We start from the raw sequence: 27,208 nt of genomic DNA on the forward strand, positions 1-27,208 counted from the left end.
TGCTCTCATGGTAAAAATGCTCTGAAGAAAACAGATAAGCCAAGGCCTGGAAAAGTTATGACTGTCAACCCTAAGCACGTAAACCTATAYGCTTACTTACTCCTCCTTTCCCCCTGCAGCCATGAATTTTCAGCTTGGATAAACAAAAGCGAATCCTGACACTTTAGTCTAGACTATTTATTTGACAGAGAGCTGCATGCCAAGCAAAACTAGTGGAAATGTATTTTATTAGATAAGCATTAATACTATATKATCATACATTTGAACAAATTTCATCTCTTCCCCAGTCTTTATGTTCAAATAATAACTAGCTTCATAAAAATGCCATTGTGATTAGTCGTTTTCTTATTTTCTTATTTTCAAAGCCTGAGATTTATTTAAAGACATTAATGTCAAAACAGGGCTCCTCAACTAACTTTTTACACTATCAGTACAACTGAAGTGCGAGCAGAGTTCCAAGGGAGCCGTCGACTGGTGTCACATGCTGGTATCATTGCACAAAGAGACACAGTTGTTACTGTCGCTCGATGAGCAATGAACATTGCTTTCTAGAATTACAAATTCAGAGAGTTTTATACTTAGGAAAACAAATTTTAAAAAACACATATCAAGTAAAGCTATTTGCATTATGAGGAAAACATCCAAAATGCATCTTCCTCATTTTTTTTTCCTCTGAAAAGTGTCATTTTTTTTCCACTGAAGTGTCATTTCACCCACAACTGTAGCAGGATTATTTAACTTTATCCTTTAAAGAAATTAAGCACATCCCAGAATCTTTCTTGCACACTGTTTTCCAGGGCACAGTTCCCAAAGCACTGGTTATTCAGGGAGAGCATCTGCAGATAATAAGGTTCAGTGAAAACAGGAGTAGCATATAAAAACAAGCACTGTCTGTAGTAACATTTTGTCCTAAATGCAGTTAGCTGGAAACAATGTTCCTAATGAGTGCTGATATTTTGTGAAATGAATCAGAATCCAGTGCTCTGCAAAGTCTCTTTCCTCTGTTAACAGTATCAAACATTGCTAATATGGAACACACAATGTTTTACTTTGTTAAGTCCATGGTGGTAGTTTATTATACCACCATCACCAAATATCTAAATCACATAAAACATTGATGCTACACTGTTTGTGGGTGAGACTATTCATATTGGACWCGTACCTGCTGCCAGCAAGTATTTCACCAATTCCAGATGACCTTCTTGAGCAGCTTCCATCAAAGGTGTTGAGCAACCTAGTTCTATATCAGCTCCTGCCTTAATAAGGAAGTCAGCAACTTCTGAAAATCCTCCACAACATGCCAAAGTAAGAGCCGTTTCCTGTGTTTCTTCTGTCTGTGCATTTATATTTGCCCCTAGGAAACAAAAACAGCAGTTAATTTAGCTGACCAGACAGGGTGGGAAGGTGAAGACTTCTCACCTTATTTCTGTGAGTGATTTAGGTGCTCTAGCTTTGTTTTGCAATTACAGCAGTAAAGCAATGACAAGTATGTGCTAAATCGTAAAAGTGTGTACTCTACAAAATAATTAACAAAGAACAGTCAACACTGATGATTAGTAAAGAAATGAAACTTATTAGTACTCCATTATCTCACCTTGTGCCAGTAACAAGGCCACCATCTCCTCATGGCCTTCTCGGGCAGCTTCCATTAAAGGAGTGTAACCCTCATCATTAACTTCCTCCAGGTTTGCTCCTCTTTCTATCAGGAGAGCTGCAAGCTCTACGTGTCCACCACAAGCAGCCAGAGTGAGTGGTGATTCAAAGGAATCTGCAGGCATATTCACTTGAGCACCACTGTCCAAAAGCAAGCGAGCTACTTCCACATGTCCATCCTACAAGGCAGGAATTAAAGCAAAAATCAGACAGGCTACATCTTTAAATACAACCGTTACTGCAATAGTTATCGTTACTGTTCAACCAGATCTGAAAATGATATAAATGATAAAATTTTATTTTATTTTGTTACAGTGGTTCTGTTTATGAAAATCATACCAATGCCTGAATTAAATTTAAATGCATCAGAAACAAAAGGTTTTTTATTTTTCTCCTCCTCTTTTCTGGGAGTGGACTTTCTCAAACATCCAGCAAAAAAAACTAGGACACATGTAATAAAAATAGCAAGCAAGTACCATAAATGCATAAATTCTTCCAATGCATGACTAAATCACAAGGCAAGCATGGGAAGAAAAGTTTTCCTCATAATTGATTAATGGCTTCTACAAATAGTTCCAAAAGACAGATTCCAGATCCTGGGAAAGCTGGAATAATTATGGAAAAAACGAAATAGGTTACAGTGTGGTAGAAAAAAGGAGAGATTGAAATAAATCAGAAGTCCTTGGGATGAATGAATATTCCCCCTATATGAACTAGGACTGCCATAGAAGTCCATTGATTCCTTTCAAAAACATACAAACAGCTGCTTGCTTCTCAATGAACTCTTACTATAATGCCGGAATTTACTTACAAGAGAATGTGGACCCAAAATCCCTGTTTCACTTAAGGTGTAATTTGTGGAGAGTCACATTATCATTGAGAAAGAGGAACATGCAAAGAAGTTGTGACATTAAGAAAGAAGAAATCTCCACATCTCTCCCTCTCATGCACCTTAAGGCAACTGAGTCCAAACTCGGTGAAAGGGAAACAGGCTAGTAACCAAAAATTAACTGCTAAGAGTCATGAAAGTCATGAAAAGAATGAAACTGCCCAGTGACACATGGGAGTTGTGAGGGCTTCACTGCGGAGTGTTTAATACAAGACCTTTTTCCAGCATACACACTTAATTGGTCAAACTAAACATCAATAAGGAACTCTTGAGGACTTGCACATTCCATGTGTGTTAGGTACCTCTCCTTAAATAYTCCATTTATCCAAGGATATACTGAGTTTTTCTGGAAGGAAAAGCCGTGAACCAATTTTGATGATATGGCAATGCCGGCAGTGCTTTGCTTCCTGATAGAGGGGTTCTCAAAGGATCCAGTTAACCTGGATTAATTCCCTAAACCAGTCCCAACAAGTGCTGATCATATATACCCAATGAAGTAAAAGAGCATTCCTCCCAAGGAAGACCTAAGAAAGCCCAATTACAGGGGGGGGAAAAAGCAGATGTATCTATATTAATTCCTTGAAGAAAACCCAAATAAGGTTATGTAACTATAAAGAGCAGAAAACAGAAGAGCTAGAAAGAGCTTCCAATTTGACCAGTACACAGCATTGAATCTCTCAGAGGAGCTTACAACCTAAGCCATGGAGAGAGACCAGGCATCTCAGCTTCCCATTACAACCCTGCAGCATTCCTTGGTTAGAAAACAATGAAGACTGTCAAAAGTCAAAACAATGTGCTCGAATGATTCCCTTCTGGAAGGGCAGAACCAAAGATAATGGCAAGGAGACAAACAAACTCCAYTGCTGGGCTTGAAATTGGGACTTCTAGGGATCAATTTTCTCTTTAGTACTTTTGAAACGCACTGAGAACACACATTCAGTAATGCAAACTGGTCTGAAATATCCTGGGGAGAAGACGGTGCTGGAGACACACACAGCTTTATCCTTTCCCAAGGAAGGTATCTTCTTCCAAGAAGATTCTTTATAGTCAGCATGTCAAGCCATTGCTTGGACTGTATCATGCTAAAAGCGGAGAGGTGACTAAGTGTTAAATAGAACAGAGCAGGCAAACGTAATCATGCAGGGACAACACGTAGTCACCACTGTTTGGTCTGACAACTGCRTTTTGACAGTAGGCTCTCAGGTGGAGAACAGCTCTTAAGGATGCTACTACTGTCACACTATCAAAAGCCTTCTACCTGATAAACTATAATCTGACCTTGGTCATTCACATCATTATCTTACAAGTAAGCTAAAGGAATGCTCAAGTGAAGCCCTACAGATCTTCTTCTAGGGACTACACAGGCAAATTAAGCTTTCCTCATTCTCTGGACTTCCTTTGCAATCAAAATTYCTGTTCTTCTCTCCAAGAACTGATAAAAGACCATTTACAGCTCTGGACAAAACCAAAAGGACATGATCCAATACAAGAGAGCACTCAGTATTAAGGTGATTTCCTTGGAAAGAGGGGGTTTTTTATTGGCTGCTCTGAATTTTTTCGAATTGCCTGGGAAATCATTAAGCCTCTTCACGTCTACCTTTTCTTTTAAATAACTCACAGCACCATTTCTACCTAAAACATATACACTTCCTGCATGGTGAGAGAATACATGTAATGCATTAATCATGTAATTCAACGAACTTTTGGAAGGCTCATGCCTTCCAGACTATGAACTGCTTGATCTTATTTTAAAAAAACGTGAGCTTCCCATCTTGGTCTTTACAAGCTGCAAAAGAGAAGACAACTTGTACTCAATCTCTTACCCTACCAGACTGCAATTAGCTACTTCACACAGAAAACATTTACAAGAACACATCTCCCACCCCAAAATTAGAACAGTTCTTCCCTATGGCCAGCTAGAGGCCTAGAGGGCAGTTAACTACACCAACTGCTTTTTGGCCATAATCAAAATTCTCTGTTAATACGCTGCAGATACAGAGTCCCACTTKAACACCCCCTTTACTCCCCTCACTGGAAAGGAAGCAGTACAAAAAGTCTATTTACCATGCAGGCCTCCATTAGCGCTGTGTGCATCTCATCTGTTTTATGTTCTTGATCAGCTCCAGCTTCAAGCAAAAAACGAACCATGTCTAAATGGCCTTCAATGAAACAGATCAAAACAAACAAGCATTTAATACTACAAGATTTTAGTAGTAAAAAGCATCTGACATCAATTGTTTAAAACTGTAATGGCAAGCTATGGAAACATCACAGTGCAAAATGGGCAGTCAGCAATAAGACAGCAATCTTCCTCAAAGACAAAAAATACATACACAAAAACCCCACACATTCTTTATTCAGCTCTATAGTAACATTCGATTTAAATGTTAAAAAAAAAAAAAAAGGAGAAAGAGACGCATCTCTGGTCAAAATAAATTAAAAAAAAAATCTCGTATCACTCTTCCTATTAAGTTTTACATTATTAAGGACTAAAAACACCCATCCAATTTGGGTGTCCCCAAAAACTAATACAGAAGGGAAAGTATTTGCTTATAAATACTGGCATTTCTTTCCCATCATGAAATCTAGTGGTATCTGCCGTAACTTCACACTGTCCTAACAATTAACGGAAGTTTCAGCAGATTGAGCTAGGTGTTGAGGCAAAGTGTGCCTCAACAAGTGACATGGGTGACCACTGTGTAGGTGTCAATGGGAAAGGAAGACTATGACTGAGGTGCTGTCAAAGTACAAGTTTGGGCACAGACAGTCACAGAATTCATTTCTAATGTGTTGAACGTATGTCCAAATGTGTTTAACACATAGTAGCCACGTGGCCTGAGAGTCAGTTAACAGGACTGAAAACTTAAAAACATAAATTTGTTGTTAGATGATAATAATCTACCCTAGTGCACAAACTTAAYAGAATTCCATCAAGAACAAGTATTTCCTGACATGGAGTTCAAATCTAGTATTTCAAAACAATTAAGAAAAAGTTCAACCAGGTTTGCCTGGAAATTTCAACTAGACAGACACGCTGGTGTATGCAACTTAGAATGAAGACACAAAACAAGGCAAGAGAAAAAAGTTTTTTTTCAAACAGTCATTTCAATATCATACCTTTGTAGCACGCAAGTGTAAGTGCACTTTCCTTGAACTCGTTGGAGTGAGTATTGATTCCTGCTCCGTATTCCAGCAATACTCTTGCAACCTCAACATGGCCTGCGCTGGCTGCTTCCATTAAGGGGGTATGTCCGTTTTCGTTGTGGTCTTCTATATTAGCACCTGCTTTCAATAGCACCTTCACTATGTCAACAAATCCCCCAGCACAGGCATAAGTGAGTGCGGTGTTCCCTGTGGAAGAGAAGTTTATACGAAATTCCTCTCCATCACCCAAATACGGAAAAAGTTAAGATTTTTAAATCTCTATAGAAAACCAAATGCTTACCATTAAACAACAGCCTTTYACCTGACAGATACATTAATCTAGCCAGTAATTTCAGGTTGGCTACAAAAYTCAATCAAAACTATAATGTGAAAGAGTTCTAATACTAGGCCAATGTTAAAAACCAACAAAAATTGTCTAATAATCATGTTTCCYACTTCAGCATAGAAAAAGATCAAAGACATCAATGAATAATTTTCATGCTCAGTGGAAAAGGATATTTTTTGTCCAAGCATTCTCTGAATCCTTGAAAGGCTTTAATTGGATGAAAATAAACTATTGCTTTTTAAAACATGTGTTCTGAAAATGAGAGAAAAATGACATATGGCTGAATTTTTATAGTGAGTTTTAAGCTAATTTTATAGTCAACAGCCCTAATTAATAYGGCTAACCATCAGGACAAAACGCACCTTGCATAATTCAAATATCTGTCATAAGATGAACAATGATTGAATTGTGTTTTAGGTTCAGTAAAATTAAACTGCAGGTTAATATTTTCAGCCAAGTTAGCTACAGTTACTGATCAAAGAATTCTCTCCTCCTCAGTAAAAAGCTATATACCAAAAGAACTGACCTTGCCCAAATATGCTCCAATACGCTTCTTACTAGACAATGCTGGATTTTATGAAAGTGTTTTTCACAGGAATAATACTTTTCATTAGAGTTGAGAGCTATCATAAGACTCTTATTTGGAGTTAAGCACAACTTATATTAAGCACAACTATCCGACCTGTTCTTAACTGTCCCTATCATGTCTTTTTCTAAATAAATCTACGATACACCTAAAAATATAGATGCTCAGAACAGTAGCATGTGGCTTACATGCTACTATCCTTAGTTTTTTCCGCTTCCTGCTCTCCAGTTACCTGTTGAAGACTGGGCGTTGACATCTGCACCATGAACAAGGAGAAGTTTAACAATATCTACATAGCCTCCGCTGGCAGCTGCCATTAAGGGAGTTATGTCGCCTTTATTCCCTCGATCTTCGACATTTGCATGCATTGCTAGCAGCACCTAAAAGAAAGAGAGTTCACTTTGGTGGATAAATACTAAGGTTACATTTTGCTTTGAGTTCAAAGGTGCTTAAGAACGATTCCCCAGCAAAGCCCCTTGCAGTAATACTCTTAGTAGTGAGGAGCAACTGTCCTCTTCAGGGTTATTTATACCTATGCCTCTCCTTTAGGAGCTTTTTTAGGGCTCTTCTTTAGGAAATGCTCYTTTTCTAGAGCACTTATTCATAGCTATCAAAGCCAACGTTACGTTACTGTGCAATACTGACATTTTCAAGTATCGTAGGGAAATTCACTAACTAGAACAATAACAGAGACAAATTTGCATTAGTGACCACAGCACAGGCTAGTTTGAAGCTTAAAAGTATGCAGTTTTCTCCCTAGGTTTCTCCCAATGCCCTCTGGCATTAAAATCACAGATTGGGCACATCTTGAGAATCATCACAAGCATGATATGCAAGTGAAAACACAGTCCAAAATTAAAACATTGTTGATACAGAACTGATTTTTTTGAGTGATTAAGACCTGAGTATGTAATTACTTGTGTTTTCATTCTGCCACTAATTTAGCTCCTTTTGCAATGTCTGCCTGTCAGAACAGCTTGATTGCATCTAGAACAATGCCAGAAAAACAGAGCTATATTATAAAAAAAGGTACATTCTTTAGACAAATTCCTTAAACATAAGGGCATAAGATGGAATAGTCCATTCAGAAGGTAAAAATGATACCAGCAATCGACAATAAATAAGTTTCCAATTTAAAGAAAAAATTTAATCAGAACAGCTAAAATGTTCGGCTATCAGAGAATCCCCTTACACAATACTTGATAAAGCTTTGGCTTTAGTGACTATATTTGTTACTTACTTGTGCCAATTCATAATATCCAGCTGAACAGGCCAAGCAAAGGAGACTCTCCCCTTCTTCAGTATGTTCATTCACACTTCTGCCTTCATCCAGCAGCTTCCGGACAGCGTTTACATCGCCATCTGAGCACGCTTCTGCCAAACTGCGACTGCAAGTCAGCAACAACCAAATAAGCTCAAAATAAATCTTCAGTAGATGGACACCTTCCTCATGCAACAAGCAAGTCTCAACTTTGACACTCATGGCTTTAGTATAAAACCTTAATAGAAAACACGCCTTCCTTATATTTTTTTTAAAATATATACATAAAAAGATACACTAGCTGCACCGTCTTTCTGTCAGACATGTCTGCTTTAACAGAGAAATGGAAACAATGACCTTTCTAATGTCAAAATCATCTCCTTATAACCTATTAACTTTGACATTAAGCTCTCCTACAGACTTCTGGTGCACGAAAAAAGCTTTCAAACCTGGGCAATTGTTAGTGTTTGCAAAATACAGAAGCCAACTTCATCGATGCTATGCGCATGTGACACTCCGCCAATAAGTTATGGCCATGACAAACGCGGGACTAAAGGCACCAAGGCAAGTTCCTCATGGAGAAAAAGCCAAAGGGAACAGCTCGGTGTCACAGAGAGYACGAATTTTGCAGCTAGCCAAGCCTCCTGACCACTGTCTCTGACTTCCATCTCTGCAATGCCCGAAGTTCACTTCTCTTAAYTGGAAACGGGGATTTCTTCATTTAAGTAGACATTTTAATTCAAGAAAAATCCTTACCAMGTCTAATGATATAATCTTCAAGAAAGAATGAAGAAGAGCATTGCAAGGGTTTCATCTATGTATCTTCTCATAGGTTATCAAGCTTTTTAACAACTTTTTAATAGCAGCAACAACAAATCCTATGTGGAAAACTAATAACCTATCCTTAAAAAACAACAAAAGCTAGATAAGTAGCTACGAACTAAGCACTTGGAAGGAAAATACAAGCCACAGCCCCAATTCTTGGTGTCTAAAAGCTCAGGAAATCTGTCATCACCACTGTAACTACCACTAACCTTTGCAATCAAGAGATGGTGCCCTTGGACCTAAGACAGCCTGCTAAACAAATCTAGAAAAAAGGTGAGCTGAGTTTCATCTTCTTTTTTCAAACCAACTCAACTATCCTTTCACACTTTTTCTGCAATGTACGTAAAGAAACAAACAAAATCAGAAAATTGTATACAGAGAATCACAATCCCTGAACCACTAGGATCCAATGCCTTGGAACCACTAGGAATCCAACTAACGCCTTGGCAAGAGAGTCAAAAGGAGGAAAATTCTTCCATTACAAACAGCACAAAACTGCAGGTGACCYACTCTAAGTTCTCTATAAGCTTCAGGGGCTCATGAACCTCAAGCTTCAACTCTTCTTTTATGAAAATACAAGTTCCCTCCATAATTTCTCATCTCTGAAGACGTAACAGACTTGAGCCCAAAGGTTCCTCAGGAAAGCATATAAATTCCAATTTTCAGCTCAATTCCAAAGATCACAATTGTTGAACTACATATTAATGTCTCTCTTTTGAGTAAACCCCCCATTTGCCACATATTCCAAAATGAAGTCTTGCAGCAGTTGATAGATTGCAAGCTGAGAACTGGTCCAAAGATAACATCCAGTCTCTGAAAATTTCATTTGCATTATATTACTATTTTAATCAAATTAACTAACAGTTTGTGCATGCTTATTATTTGGCTACTTATACACGCTTGCACAATACAGCAATGGCTGCAGGACACAATGAGACCTGCCAGCTTCTCCTCAAAGGGAACACAGGACAGCCATACACTCATGACCCAAGCAGTCAAAAAGCCTTGCTGGGACCTAGGCAGGCTTTTACAGCACGAGTTCCATCAGCTGGGAGGAAAGGGTGGGTGTTCAGGCACTTCTGCCCACACAGACTAGCCTTCAGAAGCAKCCACTCAACAACATAACCTGCCAGACAGGCCCTGAAAGAGAATCTCAACAGGAGACCTTAGGCCTCTCCATATAATAACCAATTCTGTGAAATCAATTCTGTTCTAGGAAAGAACCATTCAGAATGGGTCTCAGACTYGGTCCAGGTTGACCCATACATCTCAACAGCTCCCCCAGCCTGCTCTCCTTGCAGAATCATTGAGCTTGGAGTAAACCTCTGCAGTCTGTCAAGTCCAACGTTCTGCTCAAACCAGGGTCAACTAGGTCAGTTTGCTTGGGGCTGTGTCCAGTCAGGATCTGAGTATCTCCAAAAATGGAGATACTACATCCTCCCTACGCAACTCATTCCAGCATTTGAGCACTCTCACTGTCAAGAAGTTTTTTCTTATGTTTGAGTGGATTTTCCTGTAATTCAAACGGTGACCACTGCCTCTTGTCCTGACACCGGACACTACTGAGAAGAGTTTGCCCTCATCTTCTCTAATCCTGCCCATAGGGTTATTTACACATCTTAAAAAGATCTCCCCTGAACCTTGCCTTCTCCAGACTAAACAGTCACAGCTTTATTAGCCTCTCCTTGTACATTGATGCTTCAGTCCCTTAATTATCTTAATGGCCTTTGCCAGATTGCTCCAGTATATCCATATCCTCACAGAGTGGAACATAATACTCTGGATGCAGAGGTTTCTTTGTAAGGATTGGGAAAAAAAAGGAGGGGGTGGGCATTGGGGGGCAGGAAGGGATGACCTCCCTCAAATGGCTGCTTTCTAATGCAGCTCAGGAAGCTGATGGCCTTCTCTGCCAACAAGCATGTTGTTGGCTCACGTTTGCTATTCATAAGGAAACACAGATCCTCTTCTGCAAAGCTGCTTTCCAGGCTGGTACTCAGTTCCCAGTCTGCACCAGTGCACAGAGTTATTTACTCACAGGCGCAGGACCATTTCTTTGAACTTCACAAGGCTCCTCTCTGTGCGTTTCTCCACTCTTTCAATGTCCCGGCAAATACCAACACAACCCTCTGGCGTATCAGGGTGTGCTCGGTCCTTTCATCCAGGTCACTAGTGAGTAAATTGAACAGGATGGGACCCAGGCCTGACCACCGGGATTCAGGTCTCCAACTACACTTGGTGCTACTGTTGTCCATTCAGAGTTTTCAGTTCAGCTCTCTGACTACTTACCTAGCCCATACTTCAGCAGATTGTCTATGAGGACTATTGTGGAAAACAGTGTCAAAGACCTCCTAAAGTCAAGTCTAACAACATCCACTGTTTTCATCTATCAATCTAATCATCTCACTGTAGAACACTATTAGGTCAAGGATGACCTCTCCACGCAGATGGCTCTTAACTACCTTTTGTCCTTAACATATTTGGAAATGGCTTCCAGAAGATTTGTTCCCTCATCTTTCCAGGAATCAATACGAGGCTGACCTGCTCCTAAATCTCACTTTCTTAAAGGTGACATTTGTTTCCCTCCAGTCCTCAAAAAACTCTCCTAGTTGCTATGATCTTTCAAAGATAATGACCTGCTGGAAAGCAGCTCTGTGATGAGGAATTTGGGAGTTTTGGTTAACACCAAGTTAACCAGGAGTCAGCAGTGTGTACTCACGGCCAAGAAGGCCAACGGGCTCCTGGCTGCATCAGGACGTTGACAGCAGGTTGACAGAGGGGATCCTGCCCCTCTACTCGGCTCTGGTGAGGCTGCCCCTGGAGCACTGGGGGCAGTTCTGTAGCCAAGACTACAACCACTCGAAAACAGAAATCAACTACCTCTCACACAGAAAAAGCAACACTTCCTGAAATTTGGGAAGAGTTCTGTACTCTCACCTTATACTCTTAGCTAAAAACTCAAAGTGAGAGTAGTTACACCTTCACATACTTAAAACCTTTACTTTTGTTGACAATAAAGCAGATCATCTTTAGTAAAGACCAACGGTCAAAATAACTGATTTTTAAATGAAAAACACAAACATGGATCATCCTGTTAGGAGACCAGCAGTAGGGGAGAGATCAATACGTACTTGTCCACTTGTCCTGCATTGTGATTGTTCTCTGCTCGCATTCGCGTCAACGCAGCGGCAGCTTCATCCAGTGCGCAGCTGACAGAGGACGTGAGTCTTCGGAGAACCTCAGGATCTGCGAAGGCTTTACCATCGGCAGTGGACAATTTACCAATTCCTTCAGTGCACGTTCGTTCATCAGTCAGGTTAGTAGGAAAGTCACACAAAAGAAATGCAAAGACACCATTTTAGACTTCAGCCACATGCACTAGTAGTTAAAAATCATTTGCAAACATGCCAGAATATCAGCTACTTAGAAGTAACTCTTAACATTTCCCTGTTATCTGAACATTATACCACAGCAGTAGCAAACCTATTTTTCAACTGGAAGTTTCAATATATGTCCCAAATTTGCAGTTCATACACTTGTAGAGATGTGGTGGGAGGGAAATCTTTGAAGGAACTAAGGAAAAATCCAGGGGTCAAGCCCAAAAGCAGAAGTTTGAGGAGGAAGGAATTCCATAGACAACTTCTAAGGTTATCTGAACATGAACAAGAGTTTTCTACTTCAAGTTTTAAAGTTATTTTTCTTTTTCTGCTCAATTCAAAAGTGGATTTGGTTCAATATCCTTTTGTTGCTTTGAGTTAAAAAATTTCCGTTTTGTAGCATGAACTTTATTAGCTCTATTTCCCAATAGTTTGCAATTCTGAACTGCAGAGATCCAGCCACAAATCTAGCAAATTTCAAATAAAAATTTCAGATACTTGAAGCATATTTAAAGTAATACTCCTGCTGTATTAACATTATGGTACACAAGCAGAAATGCTTAGCCCAAACGAACCTTTGCAATAGCTTCTTTTTTAAAACGAGTTTCTTTGCCGTCGCACTAAAGCTGCAGACCCACGGAGAAAAGCACCATAAACACGAACATGTATTTATCTCATTCACTTAAATGCCAAAATTGTAAGTTTTTTCATTACTTATATGAGATTACAGTACATTAGAACAGTCATCTTACTGCGCACTGTTCATTACATCTCAAGGTCAGTCTATTTTACATCTGTAAACATCACAGCACTGATGCCTCTGCATGAGGGGCACAGCTTACATTTGCATGTACACATGTGCAGACATTGTACAGAACCATGTGGGGGATTCGGTTAACTACCTCCATCAATGCTGAATCACTGACGTCTCAGCCAAAATCTCTTCTTTAATTATTAAATTAAATAGAAACCTCTGGTGGAGGAAGGAAAGGGGAACCATCTTGCYACCTGCAAAGGTGGTGCTATGTGGGACGCGTGTCTCTGCAAGACTGTTTTACATCATGTGTCTCACTTTCCAGTCTGTAACTATTAGAGCATAAAAACTGAAATCTAAACTAAATCTAAACTAAACGTTTTGAACACTCTTCAGACAATGTAGGTCCCCTGTTTGAGGGCCTCCAATTAATTTTTTATTAATGTAAGATTCGATACTTATCGAATTTCTCCATCCTGCAAACAGCTTGTAACAGCATATGCCAGGCATCCTTTGCTACACCGCGCTACGTCCCTGCTGCAACTGCAGTAAGCGCTGGTTGCAAGCGCTCAACACTGCGGACAGAAAAGAAACATCTCCACCTCTGCCATTCAAACAAGATATCYACGATGAGATGCAAAAGGTTTACTGGGTGACTGGAAGAAAGCACAGCCTACAAAGGCTGGAATTAATTACTTCAGATAATTACTTAGAACTAACTGCATTACCTCCCTGGCTCCAACACCCTACCTAGATGACAATGAAATGAAAAATTACAATTAGGTGCTACCCACASTGCACCTTTACTTGGTTAGAAAACAAACCTTTCCTTTCAGCTCTACAAAAGCAGCCTCTTTCTTGAAGATCAAGAATTCTTCAGAGCTTATGTGCCAAGAACAAAAGTCARTTGAGTATAAGCACAGTCCAATGCCCATATCTCGCTCCACAGTGCAGCTCCAACACTCTTGTTTGAAGACAATCAGTGCAAGAAAACACAGAGCGGGGAACTCCAGGTTCTTTTTATTATTATTATTTATTTCATAACTCTTGAAGAAGTTACCGGTCCCTTGCCCTCTTCCACCCCCAAACTCTTGAGGTCATAACCTTTCTAACCACTGCTATTAAATATAGTGAGGCTATAAATAGCAACCCTCAAACACCACAGCTCACACCTCACACATGAATGTAAACTGCATTTGTTGCTGGGCTAGCAGGCTGCGAGTTTCATCTCCTTAAGAGCAGCCATCCCTGCCCCGACAGGAGCGCTCTCTCATAGAGCGCGAGCCTGCAGATTTGGGCATAGCAATTGCAAAACTGGCCCGGGGAATTCTTTTAGTTCTAAACAGATAGGGGAAAAAGGTGGTAGTTTTATAGAGATCTGCTTCCCTGGTGCGGCTCACAGRGTAACTACAGAGACGGTTACGTTAGCTACTTCTGGTGGCAGTGTCGGCCTTGGCCAGCTTAGAGTGTACCCAGGAGTACAATAAAGGGAAAAACGGGAATGGCGTCTTCCCAACTCAACACTGGGGCCTCATCTGGAACTACCATAAGCAAGTCTGAGCACCATACTCAACAAAAGAGAGAAGCGCAGCAGAGATAGCCACTTTTTTTTTTTTTTTTTTTTTAAATATGACCCCCGAACAAGGGCTGTACTTAGTTTACAAGGAGCAGCACAAGAGTTTGCCTGTACTTCAAAAGGTCTCACAAACCACAGAAGGGTCAAGGTTGAAAGAAACCTCTGACCATCTAGTCCAACCGCCTTGAGTCAAGCAGGGTCCTCTAGAGCTGGTTGCAYGGGGTCGTGCCCTGGTCAGGTTTTAGTATCTCCGGGGAAGGAGATTCCACAGCCTCTCTGGGCAGCCTCACCCGAGACTTTGAGACCCAAATTACAACAGAATCACAGAATATTTAAGGTTGGAAGGGACCTCTACAGATCATCTAGTCCAACCCTCCTGCTCAAGCAGGCACACCTACAGCATGTGGCACAGGGTGGCATCCAGGTGGGTTTTGGAGACCTCCAGAGTAGGAGACTCCACAACCTCCCTGGGCAGCCTGTTCCACTGCTCTGGCACCCTCACAGTAAAGAAGTTCCTCCTCACCTGGAGACGGAACTGCCTGTGTTTCAGCTTGTGGCCATTACCCCTTGTCCTGTCACTGGCCACCAATGAAAAGAGCTTGTCCCCTTCCTCCCTGCATTCTCCCTTCCTGAACTCATACATACAACCAACAGAAGGAGASAGTAATCAGTTCTCTACTGCTTACAGAAGTGGGAAACTAAAAAGTAGTGAGGCCAAAAAGCAGTAAGATATGGCCATTTGAAACTAAGCTGGATAAGTGAATCACTTCAAGCTTTTAAGGCACTAGAAGAGACAGATTAGCTTCACAGGCCAAAAAAAATCTTTCTCTGCATATCAAGAGTGGATGAGACATCTGCAACAGAAATTCACAGATGTTATCCTGCCCTTACGTGGTTTGAGGAACTGCCTTGGTCTCTTAGGCCAGCTTCCTTTCTATCTAGTCTCAAAGTTTACAGATCCTGGTTAGTTCCAGATGGGAAAGATGCTGGCTGTAATTAGGATGAGGTATCAACAAGCAGAAACTACCACTAACAAGTCTTTGTTCTCAATGTTTKCTCTTTCAAGCATTCATACACAGCATTTCTGAAGCAAGTAAGTCACACCATGGACCTGTATACTATAAATGGAAATAAACTCTGATGGCTGCAGACCTCCTGCTCTAAAATATCTGTTTTCATAGCTTATCACATGCAGCCTCCTAGAAGACTTCCTGGCTCTTCCACCCAGCTGTGGAGTCACAGYGAGAGCTCACTTCAGTTTCCTGCTTCAATCCAAACAACATAGCACAACCACACCAAGACCTTTCAAGTTCAAGCTRCAGCTACCAGCCACAGTTCAACACAGGTGCCAACACAGGTTACAACTTTATCTGACTTTTCCACTGCAAAAAAATATGCTGGATGTTCTGCTCCTCAAAATCTCCTGGGCAGCTACCAAATCAGTCTTTCGTACCTTTCCAAACTGACAGCAGTACAAGGCAGCAGAGAAGACACTGGTTAAGCAGGACACAGTACAAAGGAGGCAGGCTACAAAAATTACCTCGTTCAATCCTGTCATTGCAAACAYCCATTTAGTCTCCTTTTGCAGGCTTACAGTAGTAACTAAATAATTGCTCAGTTTTTAATGTCATCTTGGTTTAGTATGCCAGAATCTTATTGCTGTAATGCTCAATCATCTTCCAACCTATGAGGCAACTCTTCTCCTATCTGCTTTCCACCCACTTTGTCTTGTTTCACGCCAACAGGGAGGTAGGGCCCTGCACACGCTTGTGCAACGGCTGGGCAGCAGCAACCAGATGTGCACTCAGGCACTATTCTGCAACACCCCAACTTTTCTAGTCTCCTTCCAGGCAATGAACAAGAAAATCAGCTTCAAGACCAGTCTCCACAATTGGTTGCATTCATCTTTTTCTCCCATAGGCGATCACAACTTTTTACAATATTACAGTCTATTATGGRTTCACAAGAACTACTAAAGGCATCTGGCATTACCTGAACAGGTAGCTGCTTGTCTGAGCAGAGCATTTGACATTGATTCTGACTATGATCAAATGGATCACTGCACATTTTCAGGAATGAAAGATAACAAGAACATGGTGCACTGTAAATCTGTTCCCCGCCCTCGCCATGGATTGATCACTGCTGAAGACCAGTAATTCTGCAAGGAGACCTTAGGAGTTACTGGAGATACTCCTTTATCAGAGCAATCTGTGGTCACTGATAATATGGAGAAGGTACCACTCTCCATGCAAAATTATAAGTCACCACTAAACTGAAGAGCRTGTTTATAAGTAAATTAAAAGAAAACTCGTGACTCCAGGATGCGACTTGTGACATCAGCAATCGAAAGAAAATTCATGGCTTCAGAATCGTGACATACAGCATGCAATCGAGTTTTAGAGATCATTACCATGGGATGCTGCAAAGGCTTTAAAAACAAGTGAATTTGAAATAGATTGGACAGGCTTTATATTGATATTAAATACAGTGAGCCAGTCACTGAGTAGCTCAGGAACATCCTGTCTAACAGAGCACTGGGAAAACACAGATTCCACCTGCATCGACTCGACTGCTTTCTCCTAAGGTGTTCATGCCAGCCACCTCGAGGACCCACTCGAGGACGTTGCAGGGCAGTTCTCCGTTTGAGCACTGTTTACTAAAGCCRTCAGGTAATGCATCTACAATGGCTTGAAGAAGCAAGGTCGGTGGTAGTGTGTGACAACAAAGACCAAGAACTCTTTACTAGATTCTTTCCTGACTAGAAATAAATGGCCTAGCATTTCTCCATCTGACCTGTCGACATACAGGCTGAAGAGCTCCAGATTAAAAAGAAAAGTACCTAGCATGCCAAGGAAACAGTGTGTGGAGCTCCAGGATCTTCAGAGATGAGCCCTTCTATAAGCCCTGAGCAGCATCTCACACAGCACACAGGTTCAGGGTGCACCTGAAAGAGGACTTTCTGCCAGTTTAACAAAACAATAATTTAATAGCTTAATGAAGAGTAAATTTCTAGTACAGCTGACATAACGTAATGCCAGACAACCCAGAAGTTAGTGCCTTATCAAACTACGTAGATTAGCTTGATGTTGATTTACAAGGCCTGCCAGAACACAAAGCTCATTTTGCAAGAGCAAAGGCTGCTCAGATACAGCTATTGCACCTTTAATCAACACTCTGATTGGAAGTAAGAACTTCCTTAATGACTTTCACAGTCAAGAGGATGTTGAGGACTACTATGGTTAGTAATTTTGGGTAACCAGATCCAAACTGGCAACTCCTAAGTGTGATCTTSCTCAGCTTTACCAGGCAAGATACAAATAAAATCTTAGGAAAACATGGCCACAACCAAGTCTGTGTCTATGGAAAAGCCAAAGGGACAGAAAAGATAGTGCAATTGTCAGCATGAGGTATTTTCTTTAAAGTTTTCTGAAAGCCTATATGTTCACRGCTTGAACACAGAAGCTGAAAGCCATCGTAAGGAACCATCACAAGAAATCAAGTTCTCTTCAGCTTGTGAGTTTGAGTTAGATAATCCACATCGGACAGACCATCCTCTTTCCTTCTGTTCCAAGAAATGGAGCATTCGGGCAGAAGTAGCAGATACACACTTTGTCCAATAAGTGAGGATAAAGTATCAAGGATAAAGAAAATACTTCATTTTTATTTTTATCTAGTTGTTTATAATTATCACTGTTTAAAATACCTTAAAAATAAACTACTCTCAGACAGAGCCCACAGATTCCACACAGCACTGGTGTCTACCCGTGTTTTTGACAAAGGAGATAAATGCATACAAATGTACAAAGGTAAAGTCAAATAATGCCCAAAACCCTAGGCTCAGTGATTGCCAGGCCCCTTCTCTGGCTGCCCCAGAACAGCAGGGTCTAACACGCTTGAGGCCACTCMTATACTCATGTGTCAAACCCACGAGACACTCACAAATGTGAAATCACTAATCTTCAACTCATGTGCAATCACCTGCTAGCCCTAGTTTAAGCAAATCCTCTGCTTCCTTGAGGCCCTGCACCCCCCGTTTCACAAATTCAACTTTTGATGCAAAACTGAAAAATCAGAAAAAAGCTCAAAGATTGAAGTGAGAAGCGTAGTCCAGAAACGCATCCTTTGTTAATGGTACCTGAAGAACCTGCACTAAGTAGCATCTCAGGTGAGGTGAATGTTCAGGAATGGAGACGAAGGGTTTTTTGTTTGTTTATTTATTTTTAAATAAGCCTCACTGAGATAAACATGACTGAACATACACTGTTCCACAGGGCCTTGAGCAGCCTCTCGAGAACAGCTGGGACAGACGGGCCTCCTTCAAAAGTGCAACAGAAGGATTTAGGAAAATCTAAAGCAGGATTTCCTAAGGGGAGATCTGTCGGGATCTTTTGGTCCACGCTTCCAATAATATTTACTTCCAGTAGTATTTTAAGAGYAGCAGAGCAGCAGCAGCAAACTCCCATCTAACTCCTTTTCTGTAGATTACAGCAACACACAAAACACAGATGATATCAGTTATCTCTGAACAACATCCTACTAATATCTCTTTGCTGTCATCACTTCCTGCTTTGTGCACACGAACCAAAACTGATTTTTGAACTGCACACCTTACTGACAAAAAAGATTGCTCATTTTGCTACTTTCTGAGCATGTCAAAGTCCTTTCCTTGGACTGCGTTTACACTGTGTCATTTGCAGAGATAACAGTCTAAAGCAGAGTGCTCTGAAGGGGCATACTGAGACCCACAAGGACAAACCCAGGAAAGCACCACATTGGCTCTGCTTTGCTGCCCATGTTCAGGGACTGAACAAGGGTGACAAAACCCTCCTTGYCCCATGCCAAGTTAGCAGTACTTGGAGGTGCAGCAACTCGTACCGCCCCGGTTACACTGCAGCTGGCACAGGGCTGAGAGCGAGCAGCCAGACAGCCAAACTTCAGTGGAGAGAGGGAGATCTCAGCAAGGACGCAATACACGTGATTTTAAGAGACCTAAATGAACAATGAGTCAATAATGCCGGTGCTATGTTTCCCTTTAAAGTCTTCAAAAGAACAACAAAAAAATTTTAGCAGCATTATCTGCACATAGGAGCTAGTAAAACATTAGTAACTCATTCTGGGGTAGTCACCTTTACAGAATCTGGATGCTGTTTAAAAAAAGTCAAAGAAAATTCCCTGCATTGAAGCAGGTGAGATTTAAGGCCTTGGCTGGCGAGTCGAGCATCCTGATATCCTGGTAAAGGTGCTATCCAGTTCTGGGGGATCCTCTGAAGGGCTCACAGGACCCTTTCAGGCTCCAACCACGTCTCATACAGCACACAGAAGTACGCACCTTAACGGAGCTGCAATCCAAGCACCCACAAGGCACTGTCAGCAATAGCTACCTTGAATTCTACAGGGATTTTACACCCGAAACAGCCATTCATGTCTTAAGAAAACAGCTCATTTCACTCTTTATAATTTGCCTTACTTGTCTACATTTTATTGATAAAATTATTGGTAGGGGAATATATAACCCTTTTCAGTAGTGAATCTAATTTGTCTATCAAAAAAAGTTACATTTGGACATCAATTTCCCGGCCTAGAAGTCTCCTCCTAAGACATTAGCCCATAATTAAATATACTGGTAGCAAGTATACTTCTACCAAAAAATGTTTTGCTTTGGCTTATCTTTTCTAGTATTATTACCTAAACACAAATGCTCTCTCAAAATTTTGAATTCTCACTATCCTTATACAAACATTATTTCCAAATACATAGATATAAATATCATTTCCACCAGGCAGATCTGAATTCAAATCAAGAGATAAAATTACAAGTGACGCTCGCTCATAATGTTTTCCAAGGTTTGATCAGTCCTAGCCCAGACCAACCCAGATCACTAGCCCTTCTTCAGAAGTCAAGGGCAGGAGACGGGGTGGAAAATAAAATCATTTATTGTAGACCTGCGCTCTCCAACTGCTCCTACACCTTGGCCATGTGCTTAATTCCAATTCAGAGGGGCTTTAGTAAAGTTACTGCTAGAATTCACAATATTCACTTAAATGTAAGARGGTTTAATTTTTGAACTTAGTTGTGTGAGCTAATTAAATCACCTACATGAGGGATTTGGAGCTCTGGCCTTTCTGTATGCTTTACAACCCTTGGGGCGAAATAGGGCAACTAGTTGATTTGTCTAACAAATGAGSCAGATCATGATGAAGTTTTTACCTTTCCAGTGAGTACAGGTCACCGAAGGCTCTAGAAAAGCAGCTTCCAAATTTCTGAAACTCAACCAGCATCTGCTTGAGTTTCTAACGTTTCTAGAAAACTACCATCGTTCTTTTGATGACAATCATCATCTACCACGCTYTTGGCTGACATTTAAGGACAGTGTCATTCCCGGGGTGGGGGACCAGGGTTCAAAAACCTACGCAACATACTTTAGATCACATTTGGTGCCCTGGAGTCCCCCATTATGTTTACAACAGATGTGACACCTCTTGCACACTGCAGACGGACTGGCTGCTCAGGTCGTCGCCTTGCAGCTTCTGCAGCAGGTGGTTTATCAGCTTGTAAAACTGAACAAAAAATATGAGGATGAGATGGTGTGTCCCCCCCAAATGTACTCTGCTAAATCTATTAATAATTTGCATTTGTTAGATATCAACTAATAAGAAATTACATATTTATTAGATATCAACTCAGTAACATTCTCAAGAAGAAAAGGCAACCTGAAGTCGCTCMTTTTACTCTTCGCCACAACAAGTTCGGCTCCTTGACCGTTTTCAGTGTTTTTTGAATGGCAAATCTATCGCAGTGTGAAAGCTCAGGGCACTACAAAGTCAACATAATACATCAGAAGGACAGAACTTGCCTTCTAAATAGAAAGAGCACAGTTACTATGACATTTAACTGAACTGGGATCAACTTAAACTGTCATTCTAAACTGTTCTAAGAAAAAGTCGTCCCGCTCTGCARTGTAATTTGTGGGCCCTTCCTGAGCTCTTTCTGAAAACTCCACGTATGCTAGCAGGTAGCTCAGTTCTCACGCCTATGTTACACAGCCTAACCACTCGGTGCTGTTCACGCTTGCTTTCTTCACAGCTTGCTGACAGACACAATGCGGCGTTGCCAGTTTACAGATGGGAGCTTCTCAAGTTGCTCCATTCCTTCAAACTGCATCTCTTCTGCCTGCCCAGAAATCCATTCCTAAAATCAAATGCAATGAACAGATATTTAATATGGCCTTTAGTCAAACTCTCAGACCTTACATGGTAAGATGCTAGGCTTCAGTGAAAAAAGAAGTCTTCAGACAGGCACCAAGTCCTGTGTGACACCACTGTCCCACTCCGAGCGCTGGCTTTTGGGGTAGACTTCAAAACAGAAGAGACTTCAGCATGAGGTCCTGCTCATTTCTTCACGAAGTTATCACCTAGGAGGAATTCTTTCACTAGAAAGAGATTTAAGGCTTCCCATCTCAGGATTGAGATGKGAAAGACAAGTTTAGCACTTTTGCTTGTGCTAGGTCACGCAATAAGGTGCTTTTCTGTGAAGATACTGTAAGCAGGACGATCCTGTTACACACAAAGATCTCACTTCAGTAACTATCTAAACAGATGAAGCTCCTGGCATCCCATGGGATGTCTCCAAAGCAAACATGCTGGCTAACAATCACAGAGCAGTACAACCTGTTCGCTTCATACATGCCAAAGCCAACCATGAACCTTCCTAATGCTCCAGGTCTTCACACAGACATGTTTGTAGCACTGTAACCACATTCCTTAGGAAACCCACCTCTACCAAAAGCCTGTTTCTCAGCAGTGACACCCTGTAATTAAGTCTGCCATACCTGTGTCCAGGCAAAAACCCCAAGCATGTTGACATGGCAAACAGGACATCCCCTGCGTCAGGGAAATAACACTGCACATGYATATCAGGCTGGCCGATATGAATAAACTAAATCCGGCACTTTTGGGATACACTGGGGCAGCTGTGTCCTCGTGGTAGATTCACTGGGTACTTCAGAGTAGGGCTGTGGCCACGCGGTGCAAAGCAAGTGCCAAAGTCTGAAGTCTTTGTAACTCTTCCCAGATGACCAGAACTTCCTCCTGGCTTAGAGCATCCAGATATTCAATCCAGCAGCTCTTACTCTACGCCGGGAAATCCTGTGCAATTACAGAAAATCTTCAGCCTTCCCAAGCAATGTGACTTAGAACTTTACAGTTTTCTTCAGGCATGACACTCAGCAAGCAGAATTCACAAAACTCGAGCAGCACCAGTAGCAATTTGACTTTCAGTAGAAAGTTGAGCTTAACCTGCCAAGTTACTCAGTTAAAAGAGTTGCCAACTTTGCTAAGTTACTAATAACAATACAATAATTSTCCTATAAATAGCCCCTGTGTCAGAAGAGTTAAGGTGACATCAGGAACTGATGCTGAAGGTAGAAAGAAACCACTTATTTGTGATGAAGGCGCTTGTTATTGGCACTGCGCAAAGGAAACTTGGACGTAGTGTCCAGCTGCAAATGCAGGAGGACAAGATACCCGCACAATTAAGGGCATCTTGCTTAAGATGCCTAAAAATTTACCTAAAAATTTACCTAAAATTTACCATCTCAGAAACATGCTCTCAAAAACAGTAAWGAGCTTGAAAAAAGACAAGTTTGGGGTAGAAAGGGGGAAAGGTGGAGGGGAGGGARGGGAAGCTGGGCACAGCCCAAAGCCCTTTAAGAGAGAAAAACTGTTAGGGAAAAGAGGAGACGAGAACATCTCGGTTTCTACCACAGAGAAGAACCATTTCTATGGTGTAAGAGTGAAAAATATAGACCACAGCTACGTAAAGCTGGTAGAAGTTCTACTCGATAAAAAAAAGTGTCTTTGCCTTGGTCAAATTCCTATAAAAAGGGTTTTGGTCCTCTGAAATTTCTCATTTTACAACCATTTTTAGCATCGATAAATATTAACCTGTCCTTCTCAGAAATGCAACAAGTGTTTCTGTACTTTTCATTTCAACATCTGTATCAGTCCCCTGTTGGAAATGATAGAGATTTGATACGATGAGTTTTATTCTAAAGCACAAAAGAAAAATGCAAAAGAAAGAAACAAAAAAAACACACACAAAAAAAACACGCCTTGAGATTTTCAGGTATGAATCTTCGTAATCTTCAATGCTGAATATCAAAACCATCATCTTATCAGCCCTGTAAGTTCAGTGCAGTAGCTTTTCAGTAGCTTTTTTTAAAAAAAAAAATGTTTTTTTTAAAAAAACAACTATTCTGTCAACACCAGGGTTTCCATGGACTYCCAGAGCAGCCAAGTTCTTGATTTCTACAAAATTGGCTCCTGATAGCAAACAGCATAACCAGAAATGAGGCACGTGCAATGCCATCTCGAAATAAACCCTGCAGATCACTTGCTAAGCAGGTKTTTTTGTTTGTTTTATGGCAAAAGCAGAAAGAGGATCCCGTTCTCCTGGAYTGCATTTGATGGTCTTAGTCTCGAGCTCCTGTCTCTGCAAAACTCCRCTCCTAGAAATAGCGACAACTCGGCCAGTTGAGCAATGTCCACAGGCGAAAAAAACAACATCCAAAAATCTAAGAGAGTCTCGCAACACACACGCCAGCAACGCAAGCCATCCTTAATTCTAGTCTCTATACTTATCAGCTGCTTGATGCCATGGACTTAGTATTATATTTGTCTTTTTACATATTTCAACATTGCTGTCAGAAGAGGGGCCAGATGTCACCTTCCCATTTTGCTCTGCTTTAGCACGGCAGCTTTGGCAGGAATATCTTCTGCTTCCAGAATCAAAATCTCTAGTACTGTATTTTTCCATATGTATTTCTCCCTAGACGCTTTCCGATCTCTCAAATCGTTCCTCGTGTATCAGATGCTGCTCTCTATTAACAGCAACACCCATTCCTATTCTTTTCAACTTGGGCTTTAAATCTTCAAAACACATATCCAGGAAGGATGTTTTTCAAGCTTTTTTTCCCCCTACTTCTTTATAGCACCAAGGGACATAAAGACAGTTTTTTACTGTAAAGCTCAATTTTTTTTCCTTACAAATTCAAAGCTTCAATTTTGTGATTCTCACAAAGCATCAGAAGTGGCCTTGATTCCAGACGAGCCACTGAAAGGTTCCTAAAAAGTAAAGTAACCTCAATCCTCATTATTTTGGCTCAAAATTGGAAAATTATTTTCCTGTACTTCAGCATGAACACAAGATCTCGTTTAACCATTCAATTTTCATGGTCATTAAGTTTCTTTTAGAGTTTCTCATTTTTATTTCAATTTAGCCTCACATGACTTCAGTAACTAACATTGCCTAGTGAGGTAAAGCTCCAAATTCATAATATTAGCCAGACACTTCTACTTTTACTATAGTTTAAAAGCCACCTAAGGAAATTCAGCAATTATGTGCTATCAGAATGCAACTATTTGCTAAATATGGAATAACATGCATATATTTCATTATTAAATTAGAAGATTGGTTTAATCCTCAAGACAAAGTTTTAATACAGTATCAAGTACAAGAGTTTGAACAGGAAACAATCATATCAGAATAATTATCCTTAAGTATCTCATCTGCTGCATCTTATTTAAACTCCTAGCCRCAACAAATAAATTCAGCCACAGTATAACTGAATTTCTCTTGAGTTCTCAAAATACACATTTTTTTCTCTATGCATAAAAATTAATCAAAATCTTACGTTACACTTTCTAAAATTTAAATACCACGAAACATTTTATTGGTCTAAACTAATCTGAGCTAATCTCATATTTGGCCACTGGCAGAAATGCAAAAGAGTCACTACTTTGAGCCTTGTCTTTTCCCAGGTGCTTCCCCCAATTGCCTTGCACTTAGAACTGACAGCCAGAAAAGGGAGCTTTCTGCCTGAATAGCAAKATAAATTTGACCAGCAAAGGGTCTGACCAACATCACAATTAAGAAAAGAATATTATGTAGCCAGGAACAGGAGAAGAAATATTTCTGTCTTATAGTGCCAGCAAGTAGCCATTAAATAACCTCAATCACCTCCTGTATATCCATTCTAATATCTCAATGTTGAGTTTTTTTAATCAAACACCACACCTTTCTCATTYCTTAAGAATTCCTTTTCCTAAGATTTTTCTACCAAATCTCCAGAAAAGAAAATAGAGATAGAAATGCTTAGTTTTATTTACACCTGGCAAGGTTACAAGTCATCCAGATCTTTAGGAAAGGCCATCACAAATATCTATGTTCATGAAACCATGCTGATCTGTTCTAAATGCATCTAGTTTTCTCACATACTACACTCAGTTAGTATGAAAGCATTGTGAATTACTCCTATGCTATGGTGACTGAATATCTGCTTTGTTATTGCCATTTTTGTTGAATCCCTGTAATATCTGGTTAAATATTCTGCACATACACATTCAAAGAAAATCACTACATGCAGCTGCTCCCTTTTTCCCCCCCACTTTTTTTTCCTTCTCAAGAAGCTTCAGTCTTCAAAAATATTCTCCATTTCCTTCACCAAAAGAGTATTTTTCCACAAGTGGAGCCCAGCTCCGTATGTTCCCGCAAAGCGCTGCAAGTTCCTCAGGGCTGCCGAAGCAAAGAACAGAATGTGCAGGCTGCATGAGCTGCACATGTTGCTCRGCAAACCAGCGGTGGCTGCTGCGGCCCTGAGCGCTCCAGGTATAAAGATCTGACAAAGTCAGCTGCTTTTTCACTCATCCCACCGCAGACAACTGCCTGGGACTGACATCTGTTTCTGTTCCTGCAGTCCTCCCCTTGGATTGCTTCTTGCTCCACAGAAGCAGCTACAAGAAGGGCAGAGTAGCAGTGAAGAGGGGGAAAAGGAAAAAAAAAAAAGGCAAAAAGTCAGGCCTGTCAGAGTCATCATTTAAACAGCAATTCAATGGTCAAACTGCTTTAGATAAAAAGCAAATCAAAGCTCAGGGGAGGATATTAGAGTGCTCTGGAGTTCAGCACAAAGCTTGAAGAATTATATTGAAGTATGAGAAACGGCTCATGCTTCCTCTAGCAGAGAAGCAAAAATTTAACAGCATTATGAGGGAATGAACATTCCCACTGAACCTGTGTAGGTCAGTCCACAGTGTTCACCCCTTTTGTTTGGGAGAACACTGAAAGAACTAGACTTGGTCCTGATGCGTCTCCCATACCAATGAGGCGCTATGACCAATCAAAGCAGAAAAACTGTTTGTTAGGCACAGAAAATTATTAAACATATGATCCCCTGGGCAGAAACTCCCCCTTCCTCTCTACCACCAGTGGCTATGCTTGAGGTGTAACCTGCTACTTTATCACGTCTTTGATCTCAGGGTGTTCCTGTTGGCCAGAGCATGAGCTCAGCTAACATCCACAAAGCAACAAAATGTACAGATTAAGAGGTAGAAAGGAGGGAAGTATCCTCCTCAGCCACAAGATTTTGTATCGTAAGGGAAGAAAAAAGCAAAAATCTAAAGCAAAAGCAAAGGACCTAAGCCGGATGCGACATGAGAAATTCTTGAAACAACCATTCGACAAGATGTTGCTCTAACCCTCAGACAGCTGCAACCCAAACTAAGGCCAACTACTGTAAGCCACATACAAACCAGGGATGACCCCTCCAGCCCTACCTACTTAGAACGTCTTAAAAAGCAGATTAAAGGCGTAACAGGTTTCTATACTCAATTTAAAAAAAAAAAAAGAGTCTGTGTATCATTCAGGAAATTTTTTGCAGTACTTCATCTTCCACCGGGATGTGGAGCTGCTGGAGAGAGTCCAGCGCAGGGCGACCAGGATGATCAGGGGCCTGGAACATCTGCCCT

The 27,208-nt window shown here is 40.8% G+C and overlaps 1 protein-coding gene across 5 annotated transcripts in view; it reads right to left on the reverse strand.

The window, feature by feature from the left end:
* The window catches only part of ANKHD1 (ankyrin repeat and KH domain containing 1), a 72,294-nt gene extending 60,310 nt beyond the window's left edge, over window positions 1-11,984 (reverse strand). For all 5 annotated transcript variants that reach the window (XM_026035724.1, XM_026035722.1, XM_026035721.1 and 2 more), the window contains exons 1-7: window positions 11,833-11,984; window positions 7,859-8,006; window positions 6,851-6,998; window positions 5,660-5,893; window positions 4,607-4,701; window positions 1,595-1,832; window positions 1,163-1,354 (exon numbers count right to left, since the gene is read on the reverse strand). In XM_026035724.1, the coding sequence (XP_025891509.1) occupies window positions 1,163-1,354; window positions 1,595-1,832; window positions 4,607-4,701; window positions 5,660-5,893; window positions 6,851-6,998; window positions 7,859-8,006; window positions 11,833-11,873 (1,096 nt within the window). In that variant the 5' untranslated portion in view covers window positions 11,874-11,984. The remainder of the gene's footprint in view (window positions 1-1,162; window positions 1,355-1,594; window positions 1,833-4,606; window positions 4,702-5,659; window positions 5,894-6,850; window positions 6,999-7,858; window positions 8,007-11,832) is intronic.
* Between the last annotated feature and the right edge of the window lie 15,224 nt (window positions 11,985-27,208).

The sequence above is a fragment of the Nothoprocta perdicaria genome, unplaced genomic scaffold (genome assembly GCF_003342845.1).
Source record: "Nothoprocta perdicaria isolate Ctin4 unplaced genomic scaffold, notPer1 scaffold_166, whole genome shotgun sequence".
Classification (NCBI taxonomy): domain Eukaryota; kingdom Metazoa; phylum Chordata; class Aves; order Tinamiformes; family Tinamidae; genus Nothoprocta; species Nothoprocta perdicaria.